The sequence below is a fragment of the Balaenoptera ricei genome, chromosome 17, assembly GCF_028023285.1.
Source record: "Balaenoptera ricei isolate mBalRic1 chromosome 17, mBalRic1.hap2, whole genome shotgun sequence".
Classification (NCBI taxonomy): domain Eukaryota; kingdom Metazoa; phylum Chordata; class Mammalia; order Artiodactyla; family Balaenopteridae; genus Balaenoptera; species Balaenoptera ricei.
The window spans coordinates 231,223-256,503 of record NC_082655.1 but is presented as its reverse complement, the minus strand read 5'-3'; the positions used below and the strand labels follow the sequence as shown (position 1 = coordinate 256,503).

Below are 25,281 nucleotides of genomic sequence, written 5' to 3'. Positions count from 1 at the left end.
AGGATAAATCCCACTTGGTCATGGTGTGTAATTCTTTCTATACAGTGGTGGATTTGATTTGCTAATATTTTGTTGAGGATTTTTAATATCCATGTTCATGAGAGAGACTGGTCTCTCTTTCTTTTCTTTTCTTGTAATGTGTTTTTCTGATTTTGATATTAGGGTAATACTGACCTCATAGAATGAGTTAGGAAGTATTCCCTCTGCTTCTGTCCTTTGAAAGAGACTGTAGAGAACTGGTATAATTTCTTCCATAAATGTTTGGTAGAATTCGCCAGTGAACCCAACCCATCTGGGCCTGGTCCTTTCTGTTTTGGAAGATTATTAATTATTGATTCAACTTCTTTAACAGATGCAGACCTATTCAGATTGTCTATTCCTTGTTATATGAGTCTTGGCAGATCGTGTCTTTTAAAGAACTGGTTTATTTCACGTAGGTTATCAAGCTGTGTGCACAGAGTTGTTTATAGCATCCCTGTATTTTATGTTTTTTTCGGCCACGCGGTTTGCGGGATCCTAGTTCCCTGACCAAGGATCGAACCTGGGCCCTCAGCAGTGAAGGCGCAGAGTCCCAACCACTGGACCGCCAGGGAATTCCCTGTATTTTCTTTTTAATGTCCAAGGAATCTGTAGTGATATCGCTTCTTTCATTCCTGATATTAATAATTTGTGTCCTTTCTCTCTTTTTCTTAGACTGGCTAGTGCTTATTGGTTTTATTCATCATTTCAAAGAACCAGGTTTTCATTTCACTGATTTTTTTCCCATTAATTTCCTATTTCAATTTCATTGATTTCTGCTCTAATTTTTAATATCTTATCTTTTCTTCTGCTTACTTTGTACTTAATTTGCTCATCTTCTCCTAGTTTCCGGGAATGAAAACTTGGATGATTGATTTTAGATTTTTCTTCTTTTCTAATATATGCACTCACTGATATAAATTTCCCTTTAAGTACTGCCTTTATCACACCCCACAAATTTTAAGTTGTGTTTTCATTTTTATTCAGTTCAAAATATTTAAAAATTTCTCTTGAGATTTCTTCTTTGACCCATGTGTTATTCAGAAGTGTGTTGTTTAACCTGCAAGTATTTGGGGGTTTTCCAGCTTTCTTTCTGTTACTGATTTCTAGTTTAATTCCATTGTGGTCTGAGAGCAGATACTGTATTATTTCTTTTCTTTTAAATTTGTTAAGCTGTGTTTTATGGCCTAGAATGTGATCTATCTTGATGAAATTATTTGATTTGGAAAAACTGCCATCTAATATCTTGTACAAATGAATCATATTTATTAAAGTGAGTGTCTGATAACTCCAAAATATAGATCTCCGGTGGGTCTGTTTCTATTATCTGTTTTTGTTTCTAATCAGTTCTGGCAATTTTAGACTGAAATTCTGGTGACTGTGTATGAAAAACTGTAGAGATAATTTGAGGCTCTGGTTTACTTTTGTTTCTAGCAGGCAGCTGGGATAAGGGCAGATCACCTGAATCCCTTCTGGGACTGAGCTGACTGGAATTCGGGCGTCTATTCAAGGACTGGTCTACTTATGGCTCACCCTATGCCTTCGTGTAGCCTTTCAGGAGTCCCAGTAGAAACATGGAATGCTGCCAAGGTCCCCTCTGTGGCTCCTGAGGTGGTGACACGTGTGCTGGGCTGCTCTGACTGCCAGACCTTGGCCACACGTCCTGGCTCCTCGGATGCCTGCAGGAATATTTGGTCTATTTTGTTCTTGTTGTACAGGCTGGTCTCAGTTAAGTGAATCCACCATCACAGAAAGGAGAAATCCCAAGCGTCTTAAGAAACCAGTTGTGTAGTCTGGTCCTCCGCCTTTGTCCTCTGACTGAGGCTGGGGCTTTCTGGATAAGGCCATGAGTCCTAATTACTGGGCGTGGGTGAGGCAGGACTTAGAGAACCAGGGTCAGCATGTGCGATCAGGGTGAGAGTGAGAGGCCTCGAGCCGGGCAGCCTGCTCCGGCATGACCAGGACCAAATCCTGCAGCCTGACCTCACCACCCAGGGCAGAAGTCAGCCTGCAGCAGGGCTCCACTCCCGGTTGCCGGAGGCTGCTCGCGGCCTGCCCCCCAGGCCAAGCAGGCAGAGCGGAGGGCGGCAGTTAGTGTGCCCAGGGCCAGCAGACCCAGAGAGCCAGCTCTGGAGTCCCAGAGATCTGTGGCCGAACTCCAGGCCATTGTTCCCTGGCTGCAGGCTGTGGGAAATCACCTCCCGGCTCTGTCCCAGTGTCCTCATCAGTTCCTACGAGGATTAAACAACACGATGCGCATACGATTAAGTCCTTAGCTCAGTGTGCCATGTCGGGCGGAGTCCAGAGAGCAGTCTACTCCGGGGCCAGAGCGCTTCCATTGAGTCAGGGCAGAGGCGGCAACGGGGCAGCAGGAAGGAAGGTGCCCGGCAGGCAGGCGGCGCCCTGGCTGAGGGCGGGTCACCCGCACAGGAGCCTCTGGCTCCATCCCCAAGGCAGGCCCCGGGGCCGAGGGCTCCACGTCTTACGGGGAAACGAGGGCCGCCTGGCTCACAGAGCAGACGCCAGCCTCACTTCCCGCCCCACAGGCTGGCCCCCCGCAGCCCCACAGGCTGGCCCCCCGCAGCCCCGTAGCCCCGCAGGGCCCCCGCCGCGCCCCCTCCAGCCTCCCGCCCGCCCGCCCGCCGACCCCTCCGGCTCCTCGTGGCTCCCCAGACCAGGCGTCGCCTGCTTCTCTCTCGACCCCTCAACCCCTGTGGGCTCCGCTCGGGCGCCGCCCCACGCCCTTGTTCGGAGGAGGCTTCCGGCCCACGAGGGGAGAGGCGGCCTCCCACGCCCGGGAAGTGCTGCGGGAGCGGGCGGGCGGGGCCTCCGCTCAGCGCAGGGCGGCCGCCATTCTCCGAACAAGGAGACGCCGCCTCAGGGAAGCGCTGCCCCACGTGCGGCACCCAGAACCCCGAAGGAGCGGCAGGGAAGCCGGGCTCGGACGCCGCCGCGTGGGTCTGGAGGGAAGCCTCTGCCCCAGATGCGGGCGCAGCTCACGCGCGACGAGAAGAGACCACGTCACAAAACCGGAGCCACGTGGTCCTCTGACCACCCCGCAAACCGCAGGCCCCTGACATGCCCCGCGCCGGGCTGCACGGCCACCGGCACACGGCCCTCCTCCCCCACAGTCTCCCTGTCCTTCCCGCTGTGCCGGCTGAGGGAGCTGCTCTCACACCCGGCCCAGGTGGCACCGGGATGCCAGGGCCAGGGCAGCGCCGGGCCACCACAGAGCAGGTGGCACGTGCATCCCGCAGGGCCCGGGGCCGTGATGCGCAGCCGGCAAGAGCAGGACTCAGTGCACGGGAAGAAACACGTCCGGGGACCTGACCTGCCCTGGAGCCGGGGGTGAGGCCCTGCCCGTCAGCCACCGCACCCCTTTACCACGGAGAACGTGGGCGGCCACAAAACGCATCTGTGGACACCACCACACCACCGGCCCCACGCAGGCTCAGATCCCTTCCCACATCAACGAGCCCGGTCACCACGTGCAAGCTCAATCTCTACACTGAGCAAACTGCCAAAGGCCCCTCGCACCTTCACATCCCTCCACAATACACATTACTACTGCTGGCCTGTGCTGGGGGCACCCAGGCCACCAGGGGCCTAGCGCCCGTCCCGGCCCCCCTCGGCTGCAGGGGAGGTGCTTCCTCCAGCCTGGACACACGAGCTGACCAAGGGATGGTCCCTGCCCAGACCGACGGCTGCTGTGCCCAGGGTCCTGAGGGTCGTATCCAGAAACCCCAATGCCCTGCAAGGCCAACCCAGGGCCGAGGGAGGCCACCCTCCTCCCTTCCCTTCGGCTGGCACCAGTCTTCCCCACGTGGCCTGGGAAGCACTCCGATGTGTGGCCCGGAGCTCCCAGGGAGACCACATGCTGAGGAGCCCCCGAGGGGTCTGCCAGGGGCCAGGGCCAGTACCACGGACTCAACAGCTCCCCAAGCTGCGCAGTGACTGGCAGCTGCCATGCGAGCCTGGGGCCACTCTGCCCCGGCGCTGGTGGCCCTGACGCCCTCTCCTCACGTTCCACTGGCTGGGGCAGGGCCCCGCACGCTGTGCACGCCCAGCTGGGTGCTTCCTGCCGAGCCAGAGTCTCCTCCAGCTCACCGAAGAGCTGCCGGGAAAACCACCCCCGGGTCAGGAGACAGGGCCAGGCCTGAGGCAGGGGCCCTACCTGCAGTGGAGAAGGCGGCCATCCGCGCTGTAATCCCGGTAAATCTCATAGTCGTTCCCAAGGAGACCTCCTGACGGCGAAGAACTGAAACGCAGCAAAATGAAAAGGAGACGTGACCAAAAGTGCAACCATTTAGAAACACGATACATCAAAAACAACACGCCTTTCTTTCACTTTTCAGAATGTGGGTGCTGTCCTTTTAGTTTCTCATCCACAGCTCCTGCCCACAAAGTCGTCCCTTTCATCTGGTCTGAGTATTTCTTGTGCCCTCACCACCCCTCCCGGGTGCCTGGAACGTGGCCCGGATTGAACGGACTGGAGGCCCGCCGCCCTCCTACAGGGACAGCCCACTACGGCCCAGGTCCACCTCAGAGCTGGGGCTCCGGCCGATGAGCTCCGGCTGGGCCTGGGCCGGGGCTGGAACCCGAGGCAGGTGAGGCAGACACACTTCTGCTCCCACAGGGCTCACACTCCGGGTGCAGTCCACTGCAGAACAAACCAGAACCTCAGGCTGCTGTAGGACCAGACCGGAAACAGCTCCAGGGATGGCTCTCTGGGGGGGTGCGTCTGAGCTGTGGACAGGAAAGCGGGCCCGCAAGGGGGCTGAGCTGGGCATAGCCCGGGAACAGGAAGAGGCCACTGTGCTGAGACGCAGCGGGTGGTGAGGAGGGGGACACAGAGGGGCTCGGGCCAGGCCACCAGGCCCCATGGGCTGGCCACGCCAGGAAGCCTGCACACCCCTTCAGGTCAGGGGGCAGCTAACTACAGCCTGTGGGCCACATCCAGCCTGCTGCCTGTTTTTGTATAGCAGGTGAGCTAAGAATGGTTTATATATTAAAATTTTTTTGTGTGTGAAACGTGAAAACTACACGAGATTCAAATTCCATTGTCCGTCAGGAACACGACATGGGAACACAGTCCCATTCGCTCATCTGCAACAGTGACGTGCGTGGCCACGGCAGAGACCACAGGAGGTGCTTGCATCACTCAGCGTGGCGCAGGCCCAGCGATGCAGCTGCAACTCATCGGCCTAAGTGCCACACGCATGGCCGACCCATGACATTTCCCTGACGCTTTTACTACCCTGCCTACCCACAAAGCCACGCCATGAAGAGAGTGGGCCTGTACTGTTATGCCTTTCAGGCGCGGTGGCATGCGGGCTCTTTTTTTTTTTTTTTAATGTTATTAAATGACAAAACATATTTAGAGGCTTTATTTAAAAATCTCTCACTGTTCACTATCAAAGTTACAAGACTGCATAAAAAAAGACTGTAAACATAGGAAATTTTCATTAAGGAAAGGTGGGTTTACTGTAATTTGATCTTTTACAAAAAATTACTGAAAGTTATTGATAACAGAATTTCTCTTTTACTTTCTTAAGTCTAATTCTCTTGAAAATTAAACCAGTGTTTCCACTCCCTCGAGCTAAAGTTCAACCATGGTCACCTTAGGAAATACCCCTGTTTATTTGTTAATCAGAAATACAAATTGAGTGGCACATATTTCCGTTTTCTTCTTAGGCCAAAGGTTTCAGCTTCATTATATTTTACAAGAAAACAGAAGACTTGCAGTGGTCCTGTAAAGTCTTTCATGTCGCAGCTGAGGTTTAAGGACAGCAGCGGAGGAAAGCAGTGGTGATGCAAAGTAAGACCAGCCCAAGTGCCCTTATCTGACATGGAATCTTTTTCCTGTTTGGCTTGTAGCAGTGTTTCTGGTCAGGTTGCCTCCACCAAACCTGACTGAAGCAGAAAGGTGACATGCTCGGGTAAATCCTATTTAAGGGTGATTCCGTTCAAGCAAATGGTTGATCCCTCAATCTGCTGGTTGCGGGATGATACGAGTATGAAGAAAATTATCCGGGTGGCTCAGGTGTTCCCTCAGCCACTGCAAAGGTGTTTCCAACACTGGTTCAATTCCATGAATCCTCACTTGATTCTTTTTTTCCCCATCTTCAGGAGCAACTGCAGAAGGACAGACTTCTTTGAGGAGATCTCCTAGTGTATGCAATTGGCCATCTGTAGCCACAGGACGAAAAAGCTGCCGAATGAAAGGCCGTTCAGTTGTTGTCTGGTATATTCTAAGAGGGATGTAACGAAATCCATTTTCCTCTGCAGGATATTCCATGAGTTTCCGATTGATGGCCCAAAACTGGTCAAACCTGTCATTTTGTAAACCCATCCAGAGTTGCTTGTGATCTTTTTTCTGCATTTCATTGATTACTTGACTTTTGTGCTTTAAAGCATCCGCTTCTTTCACACAAGACATAAAATGAGCTTCAATTACATCCTTAGATGGACAGTGCAGAAGGTCCTTTTCTGGAAAACTCTTAAAATGTACTGTGATGTTCCAAGGAAGAGCTGAACTTGATGCAGGAAGATCAAAGAGCAAACCAATTGGATAATGCCATTTCAGTGGTGTGCCTTCGTATTCAAACCATATCTCACTAATGTCTTCTTGTCTCATAACCTTCTCAAAGTGCTTTTTCACTTTGTCAGTTACCAACGTCAAATAACTTTAACTCTTGGCAAAAGCAAATAATATGGTTCTGCCTCCCGTTCAGTTATCTCATCCTGATAGAGGGTGAAGCAAGTTGGAATTCGTCCAAACCACACATCTCGAAGCACATCTTTGTCATCTGTCATTCGTCCAGTGGTTAAAGCAGTACATATAGGCTAAATTCTTTTCCAGCCAAAGCCAAACAGAAGCTCAGGCTTCTCCTCTGCCTTCCTGCACCAGTGAGGACGCGCGGGTCTCGGGCTCTGGCTGAGCGGCGGCGGAGAGCGCCAGACACACTGTCCCACAGACGTGCACCAGACTGGCCATGCGGGCTCTTTGCTGCTGGGTTGGTAGGACACACAGCCCTGCTGGAAGCACTGCAATGTCCCAATGTGCACAACAGTCAGAGCCCGAAATGGAAATCTCATCGCAGCAGAATTACTTCACAGAATGAAAATGAAAAGGACCCTTACACCAAGTAAGCTCCCAAGTGGCTCATTTGTTAGCCAAGCAAGGAAAGCAAGGAATGCTGTTCACCAATGATGAGTTTATTAAATTGTGTTGACTGCAGCAGCTGAAGTTATGTGTCCAGAGCAAATAAACCTGCTTCAGACTATCAGCCTCTAGGCACGGACAGAGTCTTGAAGAGTCAAGGAGACAGTGAGAGCAGCAGCCAAGGACCAGAGGGTCCCTGGGCTCCAGACGGCCGCACGTTCCTGACACTGCTCTGCAGCTGCTACTTCACTCAAGCAGTCAACACTGAGTTTGAAGTGACTGAGGAATTGGCCTCTATGAATCATCTCTGTGGAGCAACTACAGCTGAAATTACTGCCAAAGAAGCTGAGAAAACACCTAATTCAGTCCAACCTGAAGTGGAATCTGCTAAGATGTGTTAACAACTGATCATGCTAAAACACGCGTGTCAGAAGAGGCTCAGCTGGGAACCCACAAGGCCCGCACAGGGTGGGTGTTTAAGGGTACGCACCGTACCCTTCACTGGCAGGTGCTCTGCAGAACACACCAAACCCATCACGAGTCATGAGACAGCGGCATCGGCTGAGAACTTCCTCTGCTCTCCTGGACTTTGCCATCACCAGTTCCATGGATTTTTGTCAGAAATAGAAGCGAAACATCCCGACTTGACCTACTACACAACAGTTTAACAGCTTGAAAGGGGAAAGTTTTACTGCAGTTTTTTAAAAAACTCACAACCTAGACTGAAATTTCTGTTTGAGAAAAACCTCTACTCGACCACTATCATCAAACATTGAATGTGAGGGTTTTTTTTTCAGATTTGAGAATGTTTCTCAATGAATTCAACCTAAAATTATAAGGCAAACAGAGTTTACATGAGATACCAAGACTGCAGTAGAGTCATCTTGACGACAGTGAACGTCTGAGTCACAAATAAGAATCAGGTTGTTTTATCATCTCCTTCCCATGCCACAAAAATTAAAACAAGAAGAAAGATCTCCATTCCCACACAGTTTTGCAGCAGATATATTTTCTGAGCTCAAACTACTGGTGAACCTCAGAGGTACTGCAGGTTTAGTCCCAGACGACTACAATAAAGCCAGTCACGTGAACGTTCTGGTATCTCAGTGCAAACAAAAGTTATGTTTACACTATACTGTAGTCCATGCAATAGCCACCTGGGTTTTCTGAGGAATCTGAACTCTAGGACTTAAATGATAGAAGAAAAGCCCACAACTAGCTAAGATGCTCTTAAATACAAAGAGGAGACAGGGGCGCTTCCTAGCACACACGAGGCTCGGGTGGCGCCGAGACAGCAGACTGACGGCGCGGTAGGGAGAGAAGGTGGCGTGTGGCGCGGGCGGGCCGGGGAGGAGACGGAACGAGGATCCTTCTGGCCCCACACGAAGGTGGCACCAGGCAGACCTAGGCCTCCACATGGAAGAGAAAACTATAAAGTTAACACAAGACATATAAGCGAATACCTCTGGGCCTAGGCCAAGAAAGAACTTTCTAAGCAAAACATTAAAAACAAACCACGGGCTTCCCTGGTGGCGCAGTGGTTAAGAATCCGCCTGCCAATGCAGGGGACACGGGTTCGAGCCCTGGTCCGGGAAGATCCCACATGCCGCGGAGCAACTAAGCCCGTGCGCCACAACTACCGAGCCTGCGCTCTAGAGCCCGCAAGCCACAACTACTGAGCCTGCACGCCACAACTACTGAAGCCCGTGCGCCTAGAGCCCGTGCTACGCAACAAGAGAAGCCACTGCAACAAGAAGCCCGCGCACCGCGATGAAGAGTAGTCCCCGCTCACCTCGCCGCAACCTGAGAAACCCGTGCACGGCAACGAAGACCCAACGCAGCCAAAAATAAACAAACAAATTTATTATAAAAAAAAAAAGAAAAAGAAAACAAACCATAAGGCGAAAATAATGGCAAATTTGGTTGCGTCAAAATCAAGGACACCAGGGACCAGTCAGTAGGCATGCTGGGGGCACTGGTGAGCAGCTGAGCCCTGGGGTCCACGAGGGCTCCTGCACACTGAACAGTCAGCCAGCAGCTCCAGAAGAAAGTGTGCAAAAGGCAGAAGCAGCCGATTCACATCCGCGAGATTCTGCCTGACCAGATCTGCTGGGTAAGCCCGGTCCAGGGCCGCCCTGCCGGTCACTCACCCCAAACGCTCCCACCCGGGCCCCGGGCACAGAGGAGGAGGTGCAGGGCTGCCCCGGGCTGCAGCGTGCACGCAGCTTAAGAGCAGTGTCCCGCGGCGGGGAGCACAGCCCACAGCCCCCCGTGCACAGGAACACGCTGGGCGGTGGACGCGTGCATGGAGCAGTTTGGGGACGACGCAGGAAGAAGGATGACAGGAAGAGCCTGGGCCTGGCGGATACGAGGATGGTAAACCACATCCTCTCTCCGTATCAGGGATCCCCAGGAAGCACCCCCGCAACCATCCCGCCAGACCAAGGACAGGTGCTGGAATGAAGCATGACCTTAACCCAATAGGTTACTGATGAGAAAGACACCTAAAGCACACGGGAAAGGACTGCCGTTCAGAGGCAAATACTAACCACGGAGAAACTGGCCGACGCTAGTTCCAAAGCACACTTCAAGGCAAAAAACATCAGCAGGTAAACAACATAACGACAAAGGAAAAACGCATCAGGACACCTAACTGCAAATCTATGCGCAGCCAATCCACAGCTTCCACACACAGGCAGCAGCAGTGCGAGACAGGAAGGAGGGACAGGCCAATTGCACCGTCTGGGGAGACTTTACCTCTCAGAATCGGTAGATCAGGTAGACAAAAAGTTAGTAAGAAACTCAATTGACACAATTAACAGATTTGACCTAACAAACACACAGAGAACCCTAGACCTAACAGAGAACAGAAAATTTTGAAGTAGTCCTGAAATCATTTATAAAAATTCAGGATTTAGGCTACAAAGCAAGTCTCAAAAGAAATCATGCTTTCTGGCCAAAATGAAATTAAGTTCACAATCAAGAACAAGAATGGAGAGTAACCTACAGTTTTGGAAATGAAGACGTTTCTAAATTACAAATGAGTCAAAAAAGCAATCATAATTAAAAGTAGAAAATATTTAAAATTGAACAATGAAAATTCTACATACCAAGAGTTGTGTAATAAAACTAAAGCAGTATGCTGAGGGAAGCATGACTTCAAAAGTTCATTTCAGAAGAAATAGTGAAAATAGATGAGTTAAGTTTCCAACAATAAGTTAGTAAAAGACTGAGAAAAAAATGTCCAATAAATAGAAGAGCAGTGACACAAAAGAGGCTCCGGAGAGCCGGAGCGGGTTCTCTGAGAAGACTGAGCGCGTGGAAACCCTCCAGGAGCCTGCATAAGGCGCGGCAGCAGAAGCAAAGGGCCTGTGTGGACCAATGTCCACGGAGGAAGGGGCACCAGGGCAGCCCATGCCAATGTGTCTGTGACTTAGATCAGCAGGCCTCCGTAAAATAGGATTTCAGACAGTAAATGCCTGAACGTTCCTGCAAGCAGTAAAGAAGAGGAATCAGTAGTTAAAACTCCATCCACACGGGTCACAGGCCTGGCTGGTGAGCAAGTGCTCTTTGCCAGACACTCCAGGAACAGACAATGTTTCAGAGGAAACACTCCCACTGTTGATAAAAAACCAGGACACACAGAACAAGGAGAAAAGTATAGGCCATTTTCACTTATCAACATGGAAAAAAAAATCCTAAATAAAATATTCGCAACCTGAATCTATTTTAAAAATTACACAGAGTATCCCAGGAACACATGAAATAGATGATTGTTTAAAAATGCCGGTTGTAGTAGTGCCTGGGGCTGCTGGAACCAGCACCACAAAGTGGGCATCTCAGAAGAACAGACATTCACTCTCTCATGGCCCTGGAGGCTGGAAGCCCAGGATCAAGGTGCCAGCAGGGCCGGCTCCTCCTGGATGCTTGGAGCGAACCTGCTCAGGCCCCCATCCAGCTTCCGGTGGGGCCAGCCGTCCTTGGCGTCCCTCGGCTTGCGGCCCCAGGGCTCCAGGCTCTGCCTCGGCCGTCAGGGTGTTGTCCTGTGCGTCTGTCTTCTTGCAAGGACACCAGTCCCGCGGGAATAGGACCCCACCCACTCCAGGGCGGCCCCATCTCAGCTTAACTAACGATGTCTGCAACAGCCCTGTTTCTCAATAAGGCCACATTCACAGGTGCTGAGAATTAGGACTTCAGCATATCTTTTGGGGGACAAAATTCAACCCACAATAGACTAAGAAAATGTACTGCATAAGGTTCCGCATCCATTCATGCTAAAAAGCATAATAATTGAAAGGGATGCCGCAGCCCGATGGACAGTGTCACAGTGTCACACGGACAGCAGGCCAGCAGCCTGAGCATAGGGACGAGCCCGCCCTGGTTCATCCTCATTGTGAAAGTGCTGACCAGCTTGGGACAGCTGGCCAGTGTCACAGGCAACCCAGGAGACAGACGGTGAACTCTACTGAAACTAACGAGAGCTCAACAGAAGTGTAAAAACAGAACTGACAAATAAAAATTCATGTCTGTATACCAGTAACGATCATATGACTTCATATGGTACCTAAAAATAAACCTTAAAAAAATATGCAAGTCCTTTGTGGAAAAAAGTGTAAAATGCACCACCTTCATCTACGGGATAAGGTGACATAATCAAGGTGCCTACTCCCCACAAATCCAACACAATTCTAATCCATGTCCACACAGGGCTTCGTGTGGGAACCCGATCCCAAGCCGACCCCATAATCCGAGTCACCACGCTGCATCTAGGACACTTTTGGAAAGAAGACACCCCCACCCACAGATAGCGGGCATGGGTGCTGGACACATTGGTCAACAGAATCCTAGAGTCCAGTCCCTTCACCTGCCTGCAAGGATGAGCCAGCACCCATCCCAACCCAAGGCAAACGGGAGGGCATCTGAGCCCAAAGGCTGTCAGATCTGCACAGGAGGAAGCAGCCAGCCTGAGCTCCGTGAGGACACCAGAAGGGCGGAAGGCTGCTTTTCAAACTCACCCGCTTGCTTCCTCCTTGGGGCTCATCCCGGGCTCTGTCTCCTGAGGACAACTCCCAAACAGCCTATCAGCCCGCTCAGGGCCACCTGCCCAGGCCTCAGGCTCTGGCCCGAGCCCAGCGTGTGCCCAGCACCCACGCTGACCTGCCCCCACGCGTGTCCGGCTCCCCATGCTGTGCAGGAGCAGCACAGCCAGTCTCGAGTCCCAGCGCATCCGACTCTGCCCGTCTGCCCCCTGCACCCTCGGCACACGATGCACTGTCCCTGGCCTGGCACGTCATTCTCCAAGGAGCAAATGGACCCACCGTGTAAGTCGGCTTTCGGCTGCTCTGTGATTTCCACTGTCCCCAAGTGAAACCCAGCCGCCCAGCCCCTTTCCCGCCACCCTGTTCCTGCCCAGCCTCCAATTCCAGATCCTCCCTGGCTTCTTTCTGGTAACTTCCAGCCTGTTTGGTTTTCCTCCAGGGCACATGTCATCCGGCCATTCCTTCTGGACTTGGTCCCTTGAGTGCTGGGCCCTGGGGTCAACTCTGGTGCCTGGGACAGGGTCTGCTGAGTGCCAGCTCTGGGGTACAGGCACTCAGGGTGCAGCCTCTGGGGAATGGGTACTTGGGGTTCAGGCTCTGGGGTATGGGCACTTGGGGTGGGCCACAAGAGCTGGGGGGAGACGTCCAGATGTGCGAGGCCAGCAGGAGGTGGGAGCCCTCACTGTTCGCCAGTCCAGGAGGGAAAACAGTCACCTCTGCACACAGCCACGGCGGCCGCTGGGTAGGGCGGACACTTCCTGGGCTCTGCCTCGCTGCCGACCACCTCAGTCCTTCCTTTGTAAAACGGGGGTGACCCCCTCACCTCCCTCCCAGGATGCTGGCGAGATCTGTCAAGCTTGGGCAGGCGTGCTCGGTGCCAGGTGGGGCCGACGAATCCCCACGGATCTGCGTCCCGAGAACGACAGGCTGGTCTGCCTGGGGAAGGCACCCCCACCTCACACGTACTCTGCGGGGCCGGCTCTGGGGTCCCGAAGCCACGCTCGCACTTCCCACAGCGGAAAGAACCAAGCAATTTCACAAGTAGCCAGGAAACCTCCAGCCCCAGGCAACGCTGGGCAGGCAGGTCTAGAGAGCAGAGCAGAGCAGCCCTCGCTGCCGGGCTCCGCCCCCGGCGGGGGCAGGGGAGCGCGGCCCTTCCTCCCGGCACAGGGTCCCACCCGGAGGAGGCAGGCTGCTGCGGCCCCCGCGCCCGGCCTCACCTGCCGCTCTCCTCCTTCACCGCCCCGAGCACGGCCTGCCGGCTGGCTCGCCCCAGAGTCTCCTGCACCTTGTCGCCGGCATCCAGCTCCGGCTCCAGGGACGAGCTGGTGCTGCCGTCGCGGCTGACGCTGCTGCCCCTCCCGGGGCTGTTCTCAGCCGAGGCTCTGGGGGACTCGGTGTTCTGCTTCAGGGTCTGCAGCTTGGCCAGGGGAATGATGTCGCAGTCCTGCGGCCGGTGCCACACCGTGCGCTGGGTGGTGGCGTTGTAGTAGTAGAAGCGTGACGTGTTGGGGTCGAAGAGCTCCCACCACTGATTCTCGCTGGTGCGCTTGATGCGCACGCCGGCCGGCGGGTCCCACACGCACTCGCCCGTGACCAGGTTGGCGTACATGCGCTCGCGCGTGCGCGGCTCGATGATCTCCACCCACTCCAGCCTGGGGAGAGGGACGGCAGCGTTAGGGTGCGAATATCCTGCCCATTGGGCCACCCGCCCTGCGTCCCGTGTCTGCAGAATGGCTCGTCCAGCACCAGACCCATCCTCATATCTGCCAGCCTCAAAAGCAAGAAATCTTGTCACTCAAAAAACCGACGCATACCTAAATTCCATCCACTTCTGATTTTATACATGCTCATTAGGCCACAGCCCTGGGAGTGGTGGGGATCTTCCAACTGGCCCCGCTCTGCTGGTCTCACATTAGGGATGCCCTGGGTTCTGGCTCCCTGTCCTCAGAGGGCCTGGACCACGTGCACTGCCCACACTCCTCCCAGCCGGGGGCCAGGTCCCTACAAGATGCCCTGGCTGCTCTTAGCAGCAGCCACTGCAGGCCACCACCACCCGCCCACCTGCAGCAGGAGCGGACTCCACCATCACTGCGATGCCCCAGTCAAAAGCGGAGGTGGTTCCCCCCACAGGCCCCCCGGGCACCCCCCACCCCAAGGAGAGGACTTCCATCCACATAAGGCCTTTTTTTTTTAAGCGTGTAAATTAAAGCTATTTAGAACAAGGCACTTATAATGCCGATGTGTTTGATATCAGGGTGTGCTCCAACTGACAAGTAGCATTTTTTATTCTGCTTCCAAGTTTCAACAAACAACAATCTTTTAAGTGCCATGGACTGCCCTGCAGTGTGGATGCGCCGTGTCCACTGCTCCTGGACTCCGTGACGGGCCTGGGCCTCACCACCACCAGGATGGTCAGGAGCTTCCAGGGGTTCGGAGAGAAGGGGAGGCACCCTGCTCCTTGCCCTCTGCCGCAGGCCCAGTGTTTCACTTGGGAGCACGGGTGGGCTTTGGCAGAGGGTTGAGGGGGCAGCCCTTCTCTGAGGACCTCAGAGAACCTTCTCTGAGGACCTCATCCTTCTCTGGGTACCTCATCCCTACTCTTTGAGGCCAGACGTGCTCAGGGTGGGGAGGAGAGAAGGCACAGTCCTGCAGGACGATGAGCCCCGATCACTTAGCATGCGCGCGCGCGCGCGCACGCGCACACACACACCCCTGCCCCGCAGCAGCCCTGCAGGCTCTAGGGCCTCTTTCTGGGTCCACAGTCATTTCTGGAAGCCGGCTGAGCCAAGGCAGCCTAGCATAGTGGGCAGGGCACAGCAGCTGGATGGTGTGGAGCCACAGAGAGGGCAGGAGATGAGGAGGGAGCAGGAAAGAGGGAGAGCCCTGAGGATCCGCAGGGCTGGAGGAGGAAATGCGAAGTGGGACCGGCCTGCGGGGCTTGGCCACGTCTGAGCGGCCTCCCCCCGCCCCGGTCATCCAGCCAGCGAGCCCCCTCTCTCTACGAGCTGCACCCCTCCCGTCTCCCTCCACCTGCGGTCACACTGGGCAGCTCTCGGTGGGGGAGGGCACTGGGGCTCCGTGCCTGCCCATGTGGGACCACTGCCTAACCTGTCATCCTGTAGAAGGAGGAGCAGGGCTGGGTGGGCATCCCAGGATCAGACGGCCCGAGGGACAGAGGCCGTGAGACGGTGTCCTAGCTGTAGAGGACAGGAGGCAGACCTGCCAGCAGTGCTGTAGGGTTGCAGCATCTCTGGGCTCCTCGGGCCTCACGTGGCCTCTGATCATCGCTACCCTGCAAGGCCAGCTTCTGCAGAAGGTGGGGCTGGAGCCCTGGCATGTGCCCGCTCTCATCATCTGTCCCCAGACGCCCCTCCTGGGCCCAGCCTTCACCGCCATCGACCTGCTACTGGTGCCAAAATCTGCTCCCCAGCCACCTCACGGCGCTGAGTGGACCAGCACCTGCCCTGCTTCTCTGCCTGGTGGGAGTGTGTGGCCCTCTCACCCCCTCCTGTCCTCTCGCCCCCTCCTGCCTGGATCCCCACGGCCGCCAGCTGGCCATCATCCACACAGAGGACGGAGCAAACTTCTAACTTTGGGAACTGGGTACTTTTAACCAGGAAGCTGCGGCCGCCTGCAGTGCCCTAGGATGGAAGGCACCGCCAGCGCAGCTCAGCGGGCGCCCTGCGTTCAGCCAGAGGATACGGGTGCCACCAGGCTTGGAGGCTGGCGGGCACTGCCTGAGGGTGCCCCCCCACCCAGGGACGAAGGCGCCTGGAGACCAGGCCAGGAGCTGGGGGTCTTGCTCCCGTGAAGAAGGAAGCCCCGAGGTTCCGAGATTGCCCTCAGCTGACCGCCTGCTCTCCCCTTGGGCCGCGGCATGGGATCGGCTGGGACAAAAGGCAGACGCTACCCAAGGAAGGGCTGACCCAGCAGAGGTGCTCAGAAAGCACTGGACTGAACACTCTGAGCCCCAAGGAAGCAGTAACAATTCTTATTTTTGCTCTAGATACACTTTCAAATGAATTTAATGGCGATAATTCTCTCTGAATAAAGAAAAGCGTCTGTTCCCTTTTCAGCGCATCCCTGTGTGCACGTGGGCAGGACCCCGCCTTTTCAGAAGAACGTTCTGGGCACTCCCTACAGCACTGAACCAAGTCCCCCGGGGACCCAGGGGGCAGAGAATGTGCTGGAGCCTGAAGCCTGGGGAGGGCCGGGAGCGAGCGGGGCCTGAGCAGACCCCATGGCAGGGTGGGGAGGGCAGACCTCGTCCCCGGGCGCGTGATGGAGGAATGGTGCTGAAACCACTCTGGGGCTTCCCTGCCAGTAGGAAGGGTCGGGACCTGTGGGTGACAGACTTATCACAGTGACCCACCCACACCATCAGAATGGAGTTCGAGGGAGATTGATTTGGCGACGATGTCTAACATGAATTGGGTAGGAAAGAATGAGCCATTTGGGGACAGAGCCGGAAGGTTCAAGATGACAGAGGTTTCCTGGGTGTGACGCCGGCCGTGGCCTCTCCCCGTGTGCCGGGCAGGCTGCGCGGACGACCTGCCTCTTTCCTCCAAGTCGTGGAGATGTTTGCTCGCAGACAATAACCTGTTCGAATACTTACTTCCCGGAAGAGCCTCACGAGTGCCAAGTATGTCCCAGGCAATCAGCCAGGTGAAAGGGAGGCGAGTGTGACCAAGCACTGCCCCTGCAGTGGGGATCCTGCAACAGGAGAGGCAGGACCGTTCACCAGGGAAGGGGCAGCCTCTCCAGCAAACGCTGCTGGAAGCTGAGGTCTCTGGGCAGGAGGGCGACGCTGGCCCCTAGCTCACGCCACACACAGGAAGCTCACGCCTAGCAGTGACTAAGAACCCAGAGGCACTAAAAAAAGATCAGTAAATTGTAAAGTAAAAAAGATTTGGTTTCTTTGGACACATTTGGTGAGAATATTAAATATTTGCAATATAAATTGCAGATAAAAGGTTCATATACTTAATACATAAATTCGAACAAGAAAAAAACAAATATACTATAGGAAAACGGGCAAAAGATAAGAATAGACAATTCATAAAGTAAATAACATATGTGAAATGTCCCACTTCACCTGGCATCAGACATAAAACCCATGCCACACTGAGGCCCCCCAGCCCCCAGGCACCACATCCAGGCCCGAGCTTTGTCCTGGGGGGAGGCTGTGGGCAGACGGGGGCAGCGTGCAGGGCCCCACGGAGGGCACGTGAGGGCACGACATCTCCAGCCTAGCAACCCCTACCCCAATTTCCCTGAAGACACACAAATGACACAAGCACCAGGCTCTCACCGCACCATCGCTCCTAACCGCACACTAACTGGAAACGCCTGCACTGAACACGGGACTGCTGGGCCGCCACATCCAGGAGGCTGTGAAGGGGGCCACCTCTGGGGCCCGAGGTCCAGGGCACCCTTCCAAACAGAAACATAGGAGATAAACCAGAAAACCTCCTGCAAGAGGTAGGTGGGGGCACGGAGAAGGTCTGGGGGCTCCTTCTCTGAATATAAATACCTTTTGAATAGTTTTGTCTTTTGAAAGCATGTTAAGGGTCTACATGTTTAAAAAACAAAATTAGGGACTTCCCTGGCAGTCCAGGGGTTAAGACTCGGCGCTTGCACTGCCGGGGGCCCAGGTTCAATCCCTGGTTGGGGAACTAAGATCCCATAAGCTGAGTGGGCATGGCCAAAAACACCAAACCAAAACAAACCAAAACAAAATTAAATCAATAAGAATGGAAAGGGAGAGGAAAAAAAAACCTCAAACTGAAACAAACGAACGCAACCGTATTTCGATGAACCGCATAACCACAACAAGAGGGAAAAGAAAGCCAACCCAGTGTGAACACAGGACCAGACTCCGTTCCTGCTCCTGGGTGGAGGGCGCGTGTGGGCGTGCAAATAAATCCTGAACACTTTTCTAGTACGTGTATATATATATATATATATATATATATATATATATATATATATATATACACACACACACACACAACTCTGTAGCAGAATGGGCAAGCGACTTTGAAACCATCTTGGACATATTATCAGTTGAACAAACGAGTCACTGCACTGAGGCTCTTGGAAACAGGGCTCTCCTGGAGGAGGAGCAGGGCTGTGGTACAGGAGGTGGCAAGAAAATGCCCCAGAAAAGGACCGGGACTGGAGATGCCCACGCGAACTCAGCGTTTCTAGCCCTACTGCTAAAGGGTCAAGAAACACACATATCGCGGGAGCCACGAGCACACGCGCTGGTCCTTAGACCCTAGTCTTCCCTTGGGGAACGGGGCCCCTCAGAGAAACAGCTGATGGGGGGTGGGGGGGAGGCAGCACAGGATGCACCTGGAGCCCGGGGAAGCCACCAGGAATCACAGGGGCCAGCCTGGCGGAGTCTCACCGGCCCATCTGGTACAGCAGAGCACCAAGTCATTAAGTGCGGGATGAACGACAAACCACGTAAAACAGAATGGAATTTGTGGTTCCACACTGAGAGGGATCCACAGGTGAACACAGCAATGGGGAGGAGGGGCTCCCGAGGGACGGTGGGCACTGGCCGGCCGGTGTGGACCGGGTGCCGTGGCTGGGAAGCCGTCCAGCTCCGCACCCACCCCAGGAAGGCCCAGGTCAAGGAAGAAACGGTGGAAGCCCCGGAACTGGCGAGGAGCACGGCAGCGAGGCAAACAGCCATCGTCCCGAGAGCAGGTGGGCGGCAGGCGGCCGTGAATCTGCAGAAGGACACACTCTGCTCAGAAGTCATCAGAAAAACCAAACCGAGTGCTCTACCTTAACAAGGGTGACTTTCCTGAAAAAGGGTCTAGGTCACAAAAGGCAGAGAAAGGAAGCGGAAATCTTCCAGGTTACAAAACACAAAGGAGACGTGCAGCAGACTCGGGGTAAGCGGTGCTGGAGGGGCCGGAAACGTCATGAAGGACGGCAAGGAGCCAGCGGCCAAAGCCGGACCAGGCGGCACAGGAGGCGGGTGCTTCCCATCGCACAGATTTACGCACGGCGCCTCCTGTCCTGGGAGACGTGAGCAAACACGGGGCTGGACGTGCGTGCCCCCCCAGATGACTCAGAACCGTGCTGTTTGTGGACGGAACAGCGGCCGCACGGCGGCACAGAGCGTGAATCTGGGTTAGGGGACCTGATGCTCAGAGCGCTCTTCCTGTTCGTGCAACTTGTGGAATTATTCCCAAATAAAGCCATAAGTTAGAAGAACGCAAGTGATGATCTGTGGCCGCGGCCTCGGCGTGGACGCCCAGAGGGCGCCTAAGGGGCTGGGCCCGGCTGAGGGCTGGCAGCGTGGCCACTGCCCGAGGAGAAGCCCTCCCTGCTCTGCAGCCCACTGGCGACGGAGGTGGGGCTCCCGGGGATGCCAGATGCAGAGGGCAGCACCCAGCTCCTCGGGGAGGAGAGTGGGGCCAGGCCGCGTAAGCAGGCAGGACAGCACTGACAAGCCGGGGAAAAGCCTCCTGCTTCGCTGGCCCCCGGTAAGTCAGCCTCCTTACCTCGTGCTAGATCCTGAAATCCGAGACTCCTGCAGGCCAGCATGATGGCTCTCACATTCGTACTCCTGTGTCTGGGACATCGCAGCCTTTTCCCGAGGACCCGGGTGGACGGATGTCAGCAGTCAGTGGGATGCCCTCAGCGTCAGTCGGGGAGGCACCGCCCTGAGAGAGAGCAGAAGCCACATTGTTACGCCCTTGGGTTTGGGGAACCAGTAACTCCCAGCCTAGCCCCTCACGGCCCAGGTCGCCGGCGAGAGCGAGGCACGCTCATGCCCGAGCTGGTTTCTGGGCTTCCTGCGCCCGACCCTGAACCCCAGCCGGCATCCGGCCCCTGCCCAGCCCCCGCGGAGGGCATCCAGACCCCCTCGCCAGCTGGCCCGAGGCAAGCTGCCTGCCCCCTCCGAGAGCAGTGCTCTTGCCTGGTAAACAGGGACGGCACTCCCCACCTGGCGCTACCGTGTCCGCAAGTGAGAGGCACACGGCCCGCCCTCGACTGGGCAACACTCAAGGGTGATCTATGCACACGCAAGGCCCCCAGATTTAGGACAGAGGGGGCTGTTCAAAAACGGTGCTGCACTGACACGATTTACACGTGGGAAACGATGAACCTTGACCCCTACCTCATCCAATACATTAAACTCAATTCTAGGTAAACTGATGCTCTGAACATTAAAAGTAAGATAGTAAGACTTTTAGAAAAAATGCAGAAGAAAATCTTTGTGGTTTTAGAGTAGGTGCACATAATCAGACACAGAAAGCCACTAACCACAAAAGAAACATTAACAAATTGGACTATAATATTAAGAAGCTCTGCTTATAAATTTTTACCATTATGACTATTACTCAGCCATAAAAAAGAATGAAATCATGCCATTTGCAGCAACATGGATGGACCTAGAGATTTTCATACTAAGCGAAGTAAATCAGAAAGAGAAAGACAAATACCATATGATGTCACTTGTGTGTGGAATCTAAACTACGACACAAATGAACTTATCTACGAAACAGAAACAGACTCACAGACATAGAGAACAGACTTGTGTTGGCAAAGGGGGGGGTGGGGGAGGGAAGGACTGGGAGTTTGGGATGAGCAGATGCAAACTAGGATATAATGAATGGATAAACAACAAGGTCCTGCTGCAGAGCACAGGGAACTATATTCAATATCCTGTGATAAACCATCATGGAAAAGAATATGAAAAAGAATATATATATGTATAACTGAATCACTTTGCTGTACAGCAGAAATTAACACAACATTGTAAATCAACTATACTTCAATAAAATTTTTAAAAATAAATTTTTTCCATTACAAGAAAAAAGACAAATCCAGGGTAGGAGATGAGATATTTGATGCATAGAGTATGCATAATACATTACATAAATGTGTGTACATTATCTGATCTGACAAAGGACTATTTCCAGAACATAAAAAAGATTCCTAGAAATAAATAAGAAAAAAACATAATCAATAGAAAAAAGGACAAAAGACTTGAAAGCACACTTAACAACAAAAAAACCTAAATGACTAATAAACACACAGAAGTGTGCTCCACCTCATTAGTCATCGGGAAATGCTAGTTAAAAGCACAATGGGACACCAGCGTGCCCACCAGAATGGCTAGCATGGAAAAGAAACCCTATCCCACGCTGGCAAGAGTGTGGAGGCCCACCGGCCGCAGGACACTGGTTAACACCCTCCAACCGGGTTGGCAGCACCTCCTGGGCTGCACGTACCCCGAGGCCCTGTCATCCAGGGCTGCCACTTCCAGCGACAGGGGCCAGCAGAGGCCACATGGCCGCTCACCAAGACCTGCACATGGCACTCCCAGCAGCCGCAACGGGAAACTGCCAGATGCCCATCACAGCAGAAATGGCACACGGGAGTTGCCCCCGACAACCCGGGTGTGGCTCCCGGGGGGTGAGAGACAGGAGCCTGACACACTGGAGTCACCAGCACGATCCCCTTACATAAGTTCAACATCAGCCACACGAGCCTCTGCGGGCATGCATCAGAAGCAGCCGCCTCTATGCCGGGTAGTGACAGGTGGTCCCAAGGGGCAGGGCCACCGTTGCGCATGTGTTGGTTTATAAAAGCTCTCAGAGGGACTTTCCTGGTGGTCCAGTGGTAGAGAATCCGCCTTCCAACTAAGCTCGCACGCCACAACTACTGAGCTCGCGTGCCTCAACTAGAGAGCCTGCATGCTGCAAACTACAGAGCCCACGCACTCTGGAACCCACGCGCCACAACAACAGAGCCCACATGCCCTGGAGCCCGCGTGCCACAACTAGAGAAGAGAAAAACCTGCATGCCACAACTAGAGAAGAGAGAAGCCTGTGCGCCGCAACGAAAGATCCCACAGGCCGCAACTAAGACCCGATGCTGCCAAAAATAAACAAATAAATTTTTAAAAAAAGAGCTCTCGGAGTTCCATGCCATCGCTTTCACACATTTTTGTCCACGAGCCTCACTTCAGTAAAACGTCTGAAGGGCCGAGGAGCAGCAGCAGTGTCGCAGGGGACACCTGCCCCTTGAGCCCCGTCCTCCTCACAGCTGCGGGCGGGACGAGGCCGGTCCACAGACCCTATCTGCGCTAATCAAGGCGGGGATAAAACAGGTTCAGGGCACGAGGTGGGAACACAGCCAGCCAGGGGCCTGGGACAAGGGGCGCTGCAGGCCAATCAGACACTTCCTCTAAGGCCCAGAAGGGCTGTGACGCCCCATGTCCCACCCGACGCCACTCAGTTCCTGGGCTGGAGGACAGGCTCCCAGCCGCCACTGGAATGTCCACACAACTACCAGGAATGCTTAAGACTGCCATTTTTAAAAAATGAAACAAGTCTTTCTAATTGTCTAAGAGAAAATAGGTGACCTTCTTGTATGGCTTCAACATTAAAAAAAAAAAAAAAATTAAAACAGCACCGTTAGTGAAATTTTGGAAAAAGTAAAAGGTACCTACCACAACCTGAGACCAACTCAAATCAATGTCTTCAAACTGTGCACCTCCTTTCACTCATCTGCCATCCTTCCCGGCTGGTCCAGAGCAGCAAGGCTACCACCTCCAGTGCATCTGGCTGCCCTCCTCGTTTCAGTGCCAGCTAAGGCATCACCTCCTCCAGAAAGCCTTCTCCAATCTGGGAGAGACACCTCATCTTGGTGACCCAAATGCCCTGGGTCTGAAATCAGGTAGTGTTGGCCCTCCAACTTTGCGCTTCATTTTTGAAGTTGTTTTAATTATTCTAGGTCCTCTGCATCTCCATATGAATTTCAGAATCAGCTTCTCAGTTTCTCCAGAATAGGCTGCTATGATTTTGCTTGCAGTTGCATTGAATCTACCCATCAACATGAAGAAAACTAACATCGTAACAATTCTGAGTCTTCAAATCTGTGAACAGGGCATATCTCTCCATTAGTCACTAATTTCTCTCAGCAATGTTTTGTAGTTTTTTTTAAGTGCAGAGATCTTGTACATATTTAGTCAAATTTACCTGTATTTCATATTTTTGACACTAACAAAATATAAAACAATTTCCAATTGTTTGTTACTAGTACAGAAGTATATCATTTGGTTTTGCATATTGGTAACCTTGCTAAACTCACTCATTAGCTCTAATTGTGCCCTCCCTTTCAAAAATTTCATTAGAATTTCTACATAGATGATCATGTCAATGGTGAACACAGACAATTTTACTTCTTCCTTTCCGGTATGGATCGTTTTCTTTTTCTTCCTTCCCTGCCCTGGCTAGACCCTCCGCTAAGATGCTGACTAGGATGGGTAAGAGCAGACACAGGTGCCTCATTCCTGATCTCAGGGGAAGCAGCCAGTGTCTCACTACTAAGTACGATGTTGGACTTCCCTGGTGGAGCAGTGATTAAGAATCCGCCTGCCAATGCAGAGGACACGGGTTCTAGCCCTGGTCCGAGAAGATCCCACATGCCGCGGGGCAACTAAGCCCATACGCCACAACTACTGAGCCTGCGCTCTAGCGCCCGTGTGCCACAACTACTGAAGCCCGCACGCCTAGAGCCCGTGCTCCGCAACAAGAGAAGCCACCACAATGAGAAGCCTGCACACAGCAACAAAGAGTAGCCCCCACTCGCCGCAACTAGAGAAAAGCCCACGTGCAGCAATGACGACCCAACGCAGCCAAAATAAAACTTAATTAATTAATTAAATTTATTTTTAAAAAAGTATGATGTTAACTGCAGATGTTTCATAAATGTCCTGTGTTAGGTTGAAGAAATTTCCTTGAATTCCTAGTTTGCGGAGTTTTTTAAAAATCAGAAATGGATGTTGGATTTTGTAAATCGTTTTTACCATGTCTGCTGAAATGATCACATGAGTTTTCTTTTTTGGTTTCAGAATAGTTGAATTCCATTGATTAACTTTCTAATGTTAAACCAACCCTGTATTCCTTGGACAAATCCCAATTGGTCAGGATATATTATCACTTTTATATATTGTTGTATCACGTATATATATTGTATATATTATATATTGTTAACAAAATAAAATTTTGTTAAGAATTTCTGCATCTATGTTCATATGGAAGATTAGTCTGTACTTTATTCTTCTTGTGATGTCTGTCTGGTTTTGGTATCAAGATAATACTGCCAAAATAAAATGATTTGAGAAATATTCCCTCCTCTCAATTTTCTGGGAGAGTCTGTGCAGAATTGCTATTGTTTCTTCCTCAAATGTTTGCTAGAATACACCAGTGAAGCCATCTGGGCATGCATTTTCTTGAGTGAGCTTTAGTGGGTTTTGTCTTTCAACGAATTTGTCCCCTTCATATAAGTTGTCGAATTTATTGGCATAAAGTTGTTATAGTATTCCTATATTATCTCTGTCAGATCAATAGAATCTGTAGTGATGCCATCTCTTTTGTTCCTGATATAGGTAATTTATGTCTTTTCACTCTTTTACCTAATCAGTTTGGTCAAAAGCTTGTCAATTTTACTGACCTTGTTTAAAAAAAGACAGTTTTTCACTTTATCAGTTTTCTCTATTATTTTTCTGCTTTGTTTGATTAATTTCCACTTCGATCTGTTACTGCCTTTCTTTGCATTCTTTTGGATTTAATTTGCTCTTTTTCTAATTTAAGGTAGAAGTTGAGTTCAGTGATTTGCAACCTTTTAAAATTTTAATCCAATTTAGGCATTTAGTGTTATAAAATTTCCTTTAGAGTACAGCTATCACGATATCCCACAAATTTTGATATGCTATATTTTCATTTTCACCCAGTTCAAAAGCTGTCTCATTTCCCTTTTGATTTCTCCTTTGACTCGTGGATTATACAGAAGTATGTTATTTACTTTCCCAATAGCTGGTGATTTTCCAGATTTTTTTTTTTTTTTTAATATTTATTTATTTGGTTGCTCCGGGTCTTAGTTGCAGCAGGCAGGCTCCTTAGTTGTGGTACGCAAACTCTTAGTTGCGGCATGCATGTGGGATCTAGTTCCCTGACCAGGGATGGAACCCAGGCCCCCTATATTGGGATCGCGGAGTCTTATCCACTGTGCCACCAGGGA

At 52.4% G+C, this 25,281-nt stretch overlaps 1 protein-coding gene and 1 pseudogene across 10 annotated transcripts in view; both read right to left on the bottom strand.

Moving 5' to 3' along the window:
* The window catches only part of ARHGAP39 (Rho GTPase activating protein 39), an 83,389-nt gene that overhangs the window by 21,692 nt on the left and 36,416 nt on the right, over nt 1-25,281 (bottom strand). For 8 of the 10 annotated variants that reach the window (XR_009498356.1, XM_059901240.1, XM_059901246.1 and 5 more), the window contains exons 2-4: nt 19,749-19,910; nt 13,443-13,877; nt 4,193-4,276 (exon numbers count right to left, since the gene is read on the bottom strand). Coding sequence is in view for 9 of the 10 variants with exons in the window: in XM_059901240.1 (XP_059757223.1) it covers nt 4,193-4,276; nt 13,443-13,877; nt 19,749-19,828 (599 nt within the window). In the remaining variant the exon portion in view is untranslated. Of the gene's footprint in view, nt 1-4,192; nt 4,277-13,442; nt 13,878-16,840; nt 16,927-19,748; nt 19,911-22,708; nt 22,987-25,281 lie in introns of those variants that run through there. The other 2 variants (XM_059901241.1, XM_059901245.1) reach the window with 2 other exon arrangements.
* On the bottom strand, nt 6,095-7,034 carry LOC132351705 (autophagy protein 5-like; annotated as a pseudogene).